This window comes from Lithobates pipiens, unplaced genomic scaffold (assembly GCF_037356315.1).
Source record: "Lithobates pipiens isolate NorthernLeopardFrog02 unplaced genomic scaffold, aLitPip1_a1.2 Scaffold_13, whole genome shotgun sequence".
In the NCBI taxonomy this organism is placed as follows: domain Eukaryota; kingdom Metazoa; phylum Chordata; class Amphibia; order Anura; family Ranidae; genus Lithobates; species Lithobates pipiens.
This window is the reverse complement of record NW_027507718.1, coordinates 547,354,314-547,368,720: the sequence shown is the minus strand read 5'-3', so window position 1 is coordinate 547,368,720 and position 14,407 is coordinate 547,354,314. Positions and strand designations below refer to the sequence as shown.

The 14,407-nt window shown below is 49.2% G+C and overlaps 1 protein-coding gene across 2 annotated transcripts in view; it reads right to left on the bottom strand.

The window, feature by feature from the left end:
- Positions 1 to 14,407, bottom strand: part of LOC143975814 (putative N-acetyltransferase camello) — an 87,562-nt gene that overhangs the window by 28,477 nt on the left and 44,678 nt on the right. Inside the window, exon 2 of one of the 2 annotated variants that reach the window (XM_077478368.1) lies at positions 1 to 4,274. This exon is cut by the window's left edge and continues 1,322 nt beyond it. The exons of the other annotated variant lie outside the window; for it this stretch is intronic. Coding sequence (XP_077334494.1) covers positions 3,592 to 4,274 — 683 coding nt within the window. The 3' untranslated portion in view covers positions 1 to 3,591. The remainder of the gene's footprint in view (positions 4,275 to 14,407) is intronic. 2 annotated transcript variants of the gene reach the window in all.

Sequence of the window (14,407 nt, the reverse complement as noted above, 5' to 3'; positions counted from 1 at the left end):
ACTACATCAAGTGTCTGAAAAGATATCTATCTCCTGCTCTGCATATAAGCTTGTTTCCAATGGTGCTAAGGAGGAAGGCTTCAAAGGGCTCCAAAAGGAGGAAGGCTCCATCAGAAAATGATTGAAGCTGATTTCTGGGCAAAAAGAAAAAGGAGCCCCAGTCAATGGGACACTGGCTGCTGCTCTCCAGAGCTGTCCCCACAATAGGCATCTCTGGCCACCATTTACAATGGTTCCCGGCATTGTTTAACCTGCAGGACTGAGGACATACTTTGAGGGCTTGTTTACATTTGTGGCCCTCTTTGCCACCCACTAGGCATTTGACAGGTGGCTGGGATGCGATATTTCACCTCCTCACTGCTTCCCTACCCTAACTCTCGAAAGCCTGTGGCACCGTGCTGCAAATGCCTGCACTGCACAAGTTGTAGGGCAACTGCAGCACTATCCTATTCACTTGAATGGGTGGCGTGTACCAGAGGTACTGCCCACTGAACTCAACATGTTGTATATATTTTGGCAACTTACCCCCCTTTGACCTGAATTTTAGTTAAGGTGGGTTGTCGGTAAAACTGTAGCTCAACTGCCTACTTTTAGCACCCCACTGGTGTGTGCGTGTAAACATAGTCTGAGGGCAGGGAGTCATGGACCCACCACCTGCCTATACGATATCCTGATCTTACCCTGTAAAAATGTACAACAGGGTTCTTAACCAGGATTCCATGGAACTATAGGGTTCCACCAGAGCACGGTTTTCAACCAGGGTTCCATTGAAACATAACATTCCTCCGGAGCAGGGTTTCCTAACCAGGGTTCCATGGAAACCTAGGGCTCTTCCAGAGCAGGGCTTTTCAACCAGGGTTCCATTGAAACATAGCATTCCTCCGGAGCAGGGTTTCCTAACCAGGGTTCCATTGAACCCTATGGCCTTTCCAGAGCAGGGGTTTTCAACCAGGGTTCCATTGAAACATAGCATTCCTCCAGAGCAGGGTTTCCTAACCAGGGTTCCATGGAACCCTAGGGCTCTTCAAGAGCAGGGCTTTTCAACCAAAGTTCCATTGAAACATAACATTCCTCCGGAGCAGGGTTTCCTAACCAGGGTTCCATTGAACCCTATGGCCTTTCCAGAGCAGGGGTTTTCAACCAGGGTTCCATTGAAACATAGCATTCCTACAGAGCAGGGTTTCCCAACCAGGGTTCCATGAAACCCTAGGGCTCTTCCAGAGCAGGGGTTTTTCAACCAGGGTTCCATTGAAACATAGCATTCCTCCGGAGCAGGGTTTCCTAACCAGGGTTCCATGGAACCCCAGGGCCTTTCCAGAGCAGGGGTTTTCAACCAGGGTTCCATGGAACCCTAGGGCCTTTCCAGAGCAGGGTTTCCCAACCAGGGTTCCATGGAACCCTAGGGCCTTTCCAGAGCAGGGTTTTTCAACCAGGGTTCCATGGAACTCTAGGGTTCCTACAGAGGTTTCTAGGGGTTCCTTAAGCAATGAGCAATTTCTGCCTCTCAGATAAGTTTCCACTGACACCCTTGATCTCTTTAGCGATCTGTAAGGGGGGTAATTCATCCAAATGACAAGAACATTCTTCTCACCGACCATCACACTAATGTATCATGAGTTGTAGATAAAGAAATTTTTTAGCAGGGGTTGCCTGAGACCGGAAAGTCAAGTGTTCCTCTGTGTTGAAAAGGTTGAGAAAGGCTGATGTAGAGGGTGGTGCTAATGTTATCACATCAATGCCTATACCTGCAAAACTGAGGACCGTCCACAACTGGAAAAAAGATATGAATAAGTGGACCCCATGTCAAGTAGTTGGCTTAAAGCAAGGGTGTCCAAACTTTTTTCAAAGAGGGCCAGATTTGATGAAGTGAACATGCGTGAGGGCCGACCATTTTGCCTGACATTCTTTGAACCATTAAAATTCGGTCTACAGTAAGTGTGTTTGTTCGAACACTAATACACGACCCAACAAGAATTCTCCTGCCTTTGTGGCTGTGTGTGGTGAAGAGATGAGCTCGGGCGTGTTATGTGGATATACCGTATTTATTGGCGAATAGCACGCACCTTCACTTTAAGAGGGAAGTTTCAGGAAAAAACTTAAAATTTTAAATAAAGAGCTGTGAAGCAAAATAAGGGTCAGTGCCGATCTGCGCGCCCACCATTGCTGGGAATGCAGCCCCCACCATTGCCAGGATTTCACTCACCATTGCCAGGAATGCAGCCACCATTAGCCAGGAGTGCAGCCACCATTAGCCAGGAGTGCAGCCACCATTAGCCAGGAGTGCAGCCACCATTAGCCAGGAGTGCAGCCACCATTAGCCAGGAGTGCAGCCACCATTAGCCAGGAGTGCAGCCACCATTAGCCAGGAGTGCAGCCACCATTAGCCAGGAATGCACCCACCATTGCCAGGAATGCACCCACCATTGCCAGGAGTGCAGCCACCATTAGCCAGGAATGCACCCACCATTGCCAGGAGTGCAGCCACCATTAGCCAGGAGTGCAGCCACCATTAGCATGGAATGCAGCCACCATTGCCAAGAATGCAGCCACCATTAGCCAGGAATGCACCCACCATTAGCCAGGAGTGCAGCCACCATTAGCCAGGAATGCAGCCACCATTGCCAAGAATGCAGCCACCATTAGCCAGCAATGTACTCACCATTGCCATCAGTGCAGCCTTGGAGGGGGCAGGTTGAGCACCAAAGAAAAGGAGAATCTCCTGTTTACACAGCAGCCTCTTTAAGAGAAAGTCCCGCCTCCTTTGATGGACAGAACAGTCGTCCAATGGCGGAGACGGGACTTCCTATTACAGAGGCTGCCGTGTAAACAGGAAATGCTCCTCCTGTGGGCACGGCGCTCGTACCGCCTCCTATCTCCAAGGCAACCGGACTATATATCTTTTGTGGCCCCCGATGCTGGGAGACCGTCGGGGGCCACAAAAGATATACATGTTTAGATAACCAGGCGGGCCGTTCAAAACCGGACCGCGGGCCGGACTTTGGACATGCCTGGCTTAAAGACTTCCGAAAATGTTACGTAAAAAAAAAAATACATCTGGGGGGGGGGTCCAGATGGAGTGAGCCTCTATGGGCTGGAAAAAAGATAAAAATATCTAACTATCTATCTATCTATCTATCTATCTATCTATCTATATATCTATCTATCTATATATCTATCTAATCACATTGAATGATCCTACTGCTAAGTGTATTTAGTTACTTGGAATGCTTTTTTTTTAAACTAAGGCTGGCTATACATTATACAATTTTCTTCTACAGCTTTCCTTTAGATTTACCAAAACCATAAAATATGAGGTCAAACCTGAACACTTTCAATTTGTATGCAACCAGGCAAGCCCTTACACCACATACAGTAGTTTAAGGTAAATCTAAAGAAAATTGAATAAGAAAATTGTATGGTGTATGGCCAGCTTAAGCCCAGATTGCGGTTAAAAAAAACAATTTGAAAACATTCCATCTATCTATTTAATCTCAAAATGTATCCTTTTCGGAGTGTTGTTATTCTTTTTGTTCATATTCCAACCTCGCTGACGTCCTCGCGTTCTCCATCGCTCTCTCGTATCACCGCATCCTAGACGTCGTAGCTGTAGTACACCACCGTCATATTTGCAAACCTTCCTAGTCGACTTCTGCTGGGAATGACTTTTGTTGTCTTGAATCCCAAACGTTGATACAGTTTATGAGCGTTGACTTGGACGGTCGATGTATCTAGGGTGATGCGTCGGTATCCCCGCCGGCGGGCAAAGTCAAAGACCTTCGTGCACAGGGCCCTGGCGATCCCCCGGCGTTGCTGGTCTTTAGCCACGGACAAGCGTCGTAATATCATGTCGCCGTGGGAGTTTGGATCAGGCTGGACGCCCACCATCCCTACAATCCGACCACCGGACACGGCTACCCAGAAGAAAGAGTTGGGTCTCTGAATATAAGACTCTTCAATGTTTAGTAAATCTGCGTTGTGAACCTTCTTTATAAACATGTGAACCGCCAACGTCAAAAGGCCATGGATTGCCGCCAAGAATGTCCCAACGCTGAGCAGGGAAAGGACGTAGGAGCGATAGTACAAGTGCAGCGTGATGGATGAAGCCAAGATGGTGCCGTAGACTTGTGGGCGCTTCAAGATGTACGAGGTCGTGCCAGGAATGTAATCTAACATTCCTCGGGCAAACAGTTTACGAACGGCGTGGTAATCCCCGTTGTTGTACTTCCGTATGGAGTAGTCAGCCATTCCCCTAGCAGCTCGGCTTGCTTCTAAGTCTGAGTAAAATGAGAAATAGGATCTTGTGTGAGTGCAAACAGGAGGAAGGTTATCAATAAAGCGATAGATCAACATCCACAGGGGAAGCGCGCTATCATGTGCTTATCACTCTACTGATTCCCATGTGAAATATATTGTAAATACTAATAGGGCCTGCTAATAAACTGGTGAAATGAAGGGTTACCATGTAAAAGGTATGACTTATAGGTAGGTCTATAATTATTACTTTTGGTGGACTTTATCAGTGGTCCTCAGCGGCGGTCACTCTTCAACCCTCAATGGAAATTCTGAGGTGGGCAACAACCAGTAATAATGAAAGAATTTCAGCAAATCTGGGCACTACACTGACCACCAATATGAGGGGGCACTACACTGACCACCAATATGAGGGGGCACTACACTGACCACCAATATGTGGGGGCACTACACTGACCACCAATATGAGGGGGCACTACACTGACCACCAATAGGAGTGCACTGACCACCAATATGAGGGGGCACTACACTGACCACCAATATGAGGGGGCACTACACTGACCACCAATATGAGGCGGCACTACACTGACCACCAATATGTGGGGGCACTACACTGACCACCAATATGAGGGGGCACTACACTGTCCACCAATAGGAGTGCACTGACCACCAATATGAGGGGGCACTACACTGACCACCAATATGAGGGGGCACTACACTGACCACCAGTATGAGGAGGCACTTCATTGCCCAGCAATATGAGGGGGCACTACACTGACCACCAATGTGAGGGGGCACTACACTGACCACCAATGTGAGGGGGCACTACACTGACCACCAATGTGAGGGGGCACTACACTGACCACCAATATGAGGAGGCACTACACTGATCACCAATATGAGGGGGCACTACACTGATCACCAACATGAGGAGGCACTACACTGACCAACAATATGAGGGGGCACTACACTGATCACCAATATGAGGGGGCACTACACTGGTCACCAATATGTGGGGGCACTACACTGATCACCAATATGAGGGGGCACTACACTGATCACCAATATGAGGGGGCACTACACTGGTCACCAATATGTGGGGGCACTACACTGATCACCAATATGAGGGGGCACTACACTGATCACCAATATGAGGGGGTACTACACTGACCACCAATGCAAGGTGGCACTACACTGACCAATAATGCAAGGAGGCATTATGCTGACCAACAATATGAGGGGGGCACTACAATGATCACCAATTTGGGGGGGAACTACACTGACCACCAATAGGAGTGCACTGACCACCAATATGAGGGGGCACTACACTGACCACCAATGTAAGGGGGCACTACACTGACCACCAATGTGAGGGGGCACTACACTGACCACCAATATGAGGAGGCACTACACTGACCACCAATAGGAGTGCACTGACCACCAATATGAGGGGGCACTACACTGACCACCAATGTGAGGGGGCACTACACTGACCACCAATAGGAGTGCACTGACCACCAATATGAGGGGGCACTACACTGACCACCAATGTGAGGGGGCACTACACTGACCACCAATATGAGGGGGCACTACACTGACCACCAATGTGAGGGGGCACTACACTGACCACCAATATGAGGGGGCACTACACTGACCACCAATGTGAGGGGGCACTACACTGACCACCAATAGGAGTGCACTGACCACCAATATGAGGGTGCACTACACGGACCACCAATATGAGGAGGCACTACACTGACCACCAATATGAGGGGGCACTACACTGACCACCAATATGTGGGGGCACTACACTGACCACCAATATGAGGGGGCACTACACTGACCACCAATAGGAGTGCACTGACCACCAATATGAGGGGGCACTACACTGACCACCAATATGAGGGGGCCACTACACTGACCACCAGTATGAGGGGGCCACTACACTGACCACCAGTATGAGGAGGCACTACATTGACCAGCAATATGAGGGGGCACTACACTGACCACCAGTATGAGGAGGCACTACATTGACCAGCAATATGAGGGGGCACTACACTGACCACCAATGTGAGGAGGCACTACACTGACCCCCAATGTGAGGGGGCACTACACTGACCACCAATGTGAGGGGGCACTACACTGATCACCAATATGAGGAGGCACTACACTGACCAACAATATGAGGGGGCACTACACTGATCACCAATATGAGGGGGCACTACACTGATCACCAATATGAGGGGGCACTACACTGATCACCAATATGAGGGGGCACTACACTGATCACCAATATGAGGGGGTACTACATCAACCACCAATGCAAGGTGGCACTACACTGACCAATAATGCAAGGAGGCATTATGCTGACCAACAATATGAGGGGGGCACTACAATAAATCACCAATTTGGGGGGGCACTACACTGACCAACGTATATATTCAGCCACCAATTGTGGAAGTTCTCCCACTTAAAAAGATGAGAGAGGCCTGTAATTGTCATCATAGGTTTACCTCAACTATGAGAGACAAAATGTGGAAACAAATCCAATCACATTGTCTGATTTGTGAAAGAATTTATTTGCAAATTATGTTGGAAAATAAGTATTTGGTCAATATCAAAAGTTAATCTCAACACTTTGTTATATATCCTTTGCTGGCAATGACAGAGGTCAGACGTTTTCTGTAAGTCTTCACAAGGTTGTCACACACTGTTGCTGGTATGTTGGCCTCCATGCAGATCTCCTCTAGAGCAGTGATGTTTTGGGGCTGTCGCTGGGCAACAAGGAATTTCAACTCCCTCCAAAGGTTTTCTATGGGGTTGAGATCTGGAGACTGGCTAGGCCACTCCAGGACCTTGAAATGCTTCTTATGAAGCCACTCCTTCGTTGCCCGGGTGGTGTGTTTGGGATCATTGTCATGCTGAAAGACCCAGCCATGGTTCATCTTCAATGCCCTTGCTGATGGGAGGAGGTTTGCACTCAAAATCTCACAATACATGGGCCCCATTCATTCTTTCATGTACATGTATCAGTCTTGTTCCCTTTGCAGAGAAACAGCCCCAAAGCATGATGTTGCCACCCTCATGCTTCACAGTAGGTATGGTGTTCTTTGGTTGCAACTCAGCATTCTCTCTCCTCCAAACACGACAAGTTGTGTTTCTACCAAACAGTTCTACTTTGGTTTCATCTGACCATATGACATTCTCCCAATTCTCTTCTGGATAATCCAAATAAATGCTCTCTAGCAAAACTCAGACGGGCCCGGGCATGTACTGGCTTAAGCAGGGGGACACGTCTGGCACTGCAGGATCTGAGTCCCTGGTGGCGTATTGTGTTACTGATGGTAGCCTTTGTTACGTTGGTCCCATCTCTCTGCAAGTCATTCACTAGGTCCCCCCATGTGGTTCTGGGATTTTTGCTCACCGTTCTTCTGATCATTTTGACTCCACGTGGGTGAGATCTTGCGTAGAGCCCCAGATCGAGGGAGATTATCAGTGGCCTTGTATGTCTTCCATTTTATAATTATTGCTCCCACAGTTGATTTCTTCACACCAAACTGCTTGCCTATTGCAGATTCAGTCTTCCCAGCCTGGGGCAGGTCTACCATTTTGTTTCTGATGTCCTTCGACAGCTCTTTGGTCTTCACCATAGTGGAGTTCGGAGTGTTTGAGGTTGTGGGCAGGTGTCTTTTATACTGATAACAAGTTCAATCAGGTGCCATTAATACAGGTAATGAGTGGAGGAGAGAGGAGCCTCTTATAGAAGAGGATACAGGTCTATGAGAGTCAGAAATCTCGCTTGTTTGTAGGCGACCAAAAATGGAAAATTGTATACTTACCTTTCCGTAATTTTCCTTTCCTGTCGCATCTTCATGGCAGCATACACTCTGGGTTGTGACTCCGCCCCCACAACCTGATAGGACCACATAGCTATAAGATGAAGATACGCCCCCCGCCCCGGTATTCTCTGTATATATGAATCACCTTTGTGGGTGGGATATTGTATGCTGCCATGAAGATGCGACAGGAAAGGAAAATTACGGAAAGGTAAGTATACAATTTTCCATTTTCCTGTCGCATCATGGCAGCATACACTCTGGGGATTAACTCGCAGACTGGGTGGGAGATGCAAAGGTAAACGTTTATTAGCAAGGAATAGAAGAGTTGGCTTGAATAATGGACTTTCCCAATTCTACTGTTGATAGCTGAGCTGAGTCCACCTTGTAGTGAGAGATAAAGGTGTGCTTGGAGGACCAAGTGGCCGCTCTGCAGATGGTTTCCACTGAGACCCTACAATACGCTGCCCAGGAGGTGGCCACTGCTCTGGTGGAATGAGCCCTAAGGTCTTCAGGAATTTGCGACTCACTCAGCAAGTAGGCCTTCACCAACCAGGAGGCAATGGTTCGGGCCGAAGCTGCTTGACCTCTCCTAAGGCCATAGGGAATGATGAAGAGGTTCTCCGATCTTTTAAAGGATTTGGACAGGGAAAGATATTTTATGATTTTGCACCTTACATCCAGAGGATGAGGGTCACCCTGGTCTGTGTTAAGAGCTGGCAAGTTGATTTCCTGGTTGAAGTGAAAAGAGGATGCCACCTTTGGGATAAAGTGATCCAAGGGCCTTAGAACTACCTGGTCCGGATGAATGATCAGATACGGCTCCTTAATCAGTAATGCTTGCATCTCTGAAACTCTTCGCTGATGTGATTGCGACCAGGAAAGGTGACTTTTAGTGTCAGGTGCCAGAGGGAGATGTTTTCCAGCGGAAAACAGGGTTCTTTGGATAGTACCTCTAAGATGACTGATGGGTCCCATGTTGGAAAGGAAGGCTTCCTAGGTGGTCTTAGTTTAAGACAGGCCTTCTGAAATTGCATAACAAGGGGATCGTGAGCCCATTTAACCCCTGTCAGGGCGGATAGAGCTGACACCTGAACTTTCAGAGTACCAGAGCTAAGACCTTTGTCTAAGCCTGATTGCAGGAACTCTAGGATCAGAGGAGCCGAAAGGGAGGACAGATCCCGGCCAAGGTCCTGAGAGAAGACAACAAACTTCTCCCAGACCCTGCGGTAGGTGCAGTTGGTGGTAGGTTTTCTGGCCTGGAGCAGGGTATCAGCTACCTTCTGGGAGCAGCCCTGACATAGATACCTAGCCCTCTCAGCCCCCAAGCCATCAAGTACAGCTTCCCCGAATCTGGATGTAGTAGCTGGCCCTGGGAGAGCAAGTCGGCTGACAGGGAAGAGCAAGAGGGTCTGCCGTGCTCAGTTGTAGGAGGGTGGTGAACCATGGCCTCCTGGGCCAAAAGGAATCACCGCTATCACCAATGCCGTTGATCTCTTGAGCCTTAAGAGAAATCTCGCATCAGGGGAGTCAGAGGGCAGATATACCCGAGATGGAAGTTCCAGGGATGCTGGAGGCAGTCTGTCCCCTCCGCTAAGTGAAAGGGAAACCTCGACAGGAACCTTCGGCATTTGGAGTTTGCCGGAGTCGCAGCAAGGTCTATGTCTGGTTGACCCCAGGTCTGGCAGATGAGGGAGAAGGCCTGAGGGCTCAGGGACCACTCTTTGTTGAAGGCGAACTCCCTGCTGAGCGTGTCAGCTAAGATGTTCTCGAACCCGTGGATGTAAGTCGCCCTCAGGTCTGACAGGTTCAACTGTGCCCATTCAATCACAGGGAGAACTTCCCGCATCATGGAGGGACTCCTGCTCCCCCCCTGTCTGTTTATGTAGGCAACAGCAACATTGTTGTCCATCCTTAAGAGGACCTGCTTCCCCCTTAAAAGGGAGCTGAAGGCCAGGAAAGCCCTCATCTCCAGCACATTCGATACCGAGTCCCGTACTTCGAAAGGCCAACGGCCCTGCGCTGCATGGGACTGGTAGTGGGCTCCCAAACCTTCTAGACTGGAATCCGTGGTCACTACCTCCTGAGGAGGGATGACTATGTGTTTGCAATTGTTTAAGTTGTGGGGACCACAACGCAATGAGCGCCTGACTGTCTCCGAGATCCGGATCGTCTGGGTCATGGATGAACCATCCCACTGATGTAGGAAGGAGTTCTGCAGAGGTCTGGTGTGCCACTGAGCCCAACGGACCATAGGAATTGTCGCTGATAGAAGCCTAGAAGGCTGAGGCATACTCTGGCCGACAGGGATCTTGCTAGAATGGCCTTCTTCACCTTCCGGACCAACAGGGAAGACTTCTCCAGAGGCAGCTGCACTGTATTCAACTGGGCTCCTAAGAAGATCATTCTCTGGGTGGGCCGAGTCTGGCTCTTCCCCCAGTTTATGAGCCATCCCAGATTCTGCAGAGTGGAGACGAGGATCTTTTGATGCTGTAACAGCGACTCCCGGCTGTCTGAGAGGAGGAGAATATCGTCCAGATAATGGTGGACTCGCAGCCCCCTCTCCCTCAGATGCGCGATAATGGGAAGAAGGACCTTTGTAAAGGTCCTGGGAGCCGCAGAAATTCCAAACGGAATACTTCAGAACTGAAAGTGTCTGTGGTTTAGTGAAAAACTGAGGAACTTTTGGAGTTCTGAATGGATAGGGATATGGAGGTAGGCGCCCTGTAGATCTATGGAGAGCATCCAGTCCCCCAGATTTATGGCCTGGAGGATAGACTGTAGGCTCTCCATTTTGAATGCTTCTACCTGGATAGAGCGGTTTACGTTTAGATCCAGGACCGGACGTAGGTCCCCTGATTTCTTTTTTACTAGAAATAGAGGGGAATAGAACCCCCGACCTCTTTGGGATAGGGGCACCTCGGTAATTGCTTCCTTTTGGAGCAGATCCTGAACGTATCGGGTCAAGGCTAACCTCTTTTGCCGGGATGACGGGAGGTTTGTTGGGCAAAAATGGTCCCCCGGGGGAAGTCACCTGAATGACCATCTGTGCCCGACGCGAACGGTGGTTAACGCTTATTGTTTTCCCCCAGACCATCGTGAACTTTGAGAGTCTGGCCCCCAGCACTGCTGGCTGGGCGGACGCACCTTCAACAGGACTTCTGGTCAGTAGATGCTGGGGTCCTGGGCTTCTGGGACGTCAGGAAGGACGTTTGAGGGGCCTTCCAGTTCCTTCTGTACTCCCTACCAGGCCTGTAGGACTTGCCATCCCTGTACCTGTCCGGGAGGTTACGCTTAAAAGGGAGGAGGCCTCTGAAGCTTTGGCTTTCTATCCGAGGGGATAAGCCCTGATTTTCCGGCAGTGACCTTAGAAATAGCAGAGTCCAATTTTGCGCCGAAAAGGTTCTCACCATCATACGGGATGCAGCACCAATTGGACTTGGAAGCAGGATCTGCTGCCCAGGGTTTGAGCCAGAGAGCCCGTCTGGCCATTACCGAGGACAATATAGCCCTGGATGCGGACTTAATAGCATCCACAGATGCCTCTGCCACAAAATCCCCTGCAAGGCTTAGTTCTTGCAGGGCCCTTACTATCTGGTCCTGATCAGCGCCTTGGATACAAGCTTTTCTGTGCTTGCTGACCAACTGGCAATAGCCTTACCCACAGCTGCAAGAACCATTGCTGGCCTGCATACGCCTCCTGCTGCTAAGTAAGCTCTTTTGAGATCAGTATCGATCTTCCTATCCAGGACATCCTTGAATGACACAGCGTCCTCGATAGGGAGCGTAACGTGTCTGGCCACACGCATGAGGGATGCATCCACCACTGGCGGGGACAGGAGAGATTTAATTTTAGCCTCCTTTAGAGGATATAGTTTGGCAAGCCGATTGTTAAGACTTGCTTTCTTCTCGGGTCTCTGCCACTCGTCTCTGATAAGTTCCTCCAACTCATCAATGAAGGGGAAGGCTTCGGGTTCTCTCATCAGGTTCGTGGAAATATTTTCTCCTTTTGGGTTGGGCCTCCTGTGGTTCCTCCCAGCTAATGGCCCCCTTCACTGACCTCACAAAAGGCTCTATTAGGGAGAAGTCAAAGCCCGCTGAAGCCTCTAGTTCTTCCTCATCTGAAGGAGAATCATTCTCTCTGGAAGTACTTGGGGGAGCCAGCGAAGCACCCCGTGGAGATAACTCCGTGTCGGGAGCGACACGTGGGGCAGAAGACTCTGTGAGCTCTCTGTGTTCTTGCCCTTTCTCTCTGGTGGCTTCTTCAAAGCACCGGCGGCATGCCAACATATCTGGAAGGGCTATGGCCCCGCATACCCAGCAGGTATTTTCATAAGGATGGGAGTGACGTGCTGGTGAATGGCGCCTCCGGTCAGGGGATCTTCTTCGGCGGGAATGGCTGCGCCTTGAACAAGACCTGGAGCGACTCCTTCTGCGACTCCCTTTCCCTGAGCGACTTCCTCCACCCGAATGGCTCCGCCTATGGCCAGAGCGGCTTCTTCTATGCGAGGAATCTCTGCGAGATGATCTTGCGGATCTGATGGGGCTAACCATTTAGGTAGCGCTAGTGCGTCCTGCTCTCTTTTTCGATCTTCTCTACTTACCAAACTCCTCCCCTCTTACCTATTATGCTGGTGGTGATCTGCTGGAGCAGTGGTCTCCATGGATAGGGAAACAGAGGAAGCCTGAAGACACAGGTAACACAAAAAGGTAAGGAAGATAAAGCCATAACAGAAACAAGAGGGGAATAGAGAGAAGAAAAATACAGGGGAGATACTTACCAAACAGAGAGGCAACACTGGGGTAGAAAAAAACAGAAATGCAGCAGTCATGAAATTCAGCTGGGCACAAAAAACAGGCAAAAAAAGACATCTGCGTTAAAAAAGGCATCTTCCCCTTTTAAAATTGGAGCCGGGGTCATGTCCCGCCCGCACATGCTCAGTAGAGCCATGCGGCCGCCGGCGCCATCTTGGAAAAGGGAAAAGACATAGATAGACATACACAGGCTGCCCAAAGTGCACAGTGAGCATGTGCAAAGAGGCAGAGTAACCAGGAAGAGAGCTAAGGAAAAGGAAGTAAAATATGGCAGAAAGGCAACACTGGGGTAAAGGCACCAGACAACCTAAGGTAACAAGAGATACTGAAGGCAGAGAGTATGCTGTCAGGTTGCAGACAGAGTGACACCAGGGAGGAAGAGGAAACCAGAGACCACCGCAGGTACTAAGCCTGTTTAAGGCTTAAAGACCAATCTTTTTATTATATGCCTTCAGCCTATTTAAGGCTTACTTCCAACGGCTATAGAGGCAATGCTCTGTTTGCAGAGAAAAAGTATTCATACCCCTGAGATCACCAGAGTGGGGTTCCTTCCATTTAGCTTCCTTTAGAGGCTGTACCGGTAAGGACTTCCACCCAGGAGAGGCTAGAACCTGGCTGGGGCGAAGCGGTAAGAGGGTGATGATCCGTGCGGTCCCAACAGGTGAGGAAAAATAAGAGAATACCGGGGCGGGGGGCGTATCTTCATCTTATAGCTATGTGGTCCTATCAGGTTGTGGGGGCGGAGTCACAACCCAGAGTGTATGCTGCCATGATGCGACAGGAATACTAATTTTCCACCATAATTTGCAAATAAATTCTTCCAAAAATCAGAAAAATGTGATTGTCAGGATTTGTTTCCACATTTTGCCTCTCATAGTTGAGGTAAACCTATGATGACCATTACAGGCCTCTCTCATCTTTTTAAGTGGGAGAACTTACCCAATTGGTGGTTGACTAAATACTTTTTTGCCCCACTGTATACAGTAGCAGTATTTCTACCCAGGATGGAATTACAACACTAGACAGCGTTTTTTTTGTGTTCGATTTCTTGTAAAATAAAGGACTTGTGGAACGGTTGTGTGTTTTATTTCCTATTGTCTTTTTTGTTTTTCATGCAGGGGATGGAGGATATCCAGTGGCCCCTTTATCTTAAAATAGGCATCCAAATTCCAATAATTCTTCCCCCACCCCAGATCCTCACATCTGCCAGACCAGGGTTGTAGGGAAGAGGCCCTTGTTGAGGACCCCCCCCCCATGTTGAGGACCCCCCCCCCCATGTTGAGGGCATTTGGCTGGGTATGGTTCAGGAAGACACATTTATGGTCAGCCAGGGGGCATACACAGATTGTAGTCTGGTATGGATTTTAGGGAGGACCTCATACTGTTTTTTTTGGTGCTGGCTTCCCCTTTAAAATCTGTACTAGATCTGAAGAGTACAAAGAATTACCGCCCTAAGGTAATGACTTCTCCCAAAAAAGCTGTCTCCACAATCCCACAGGGTGCCG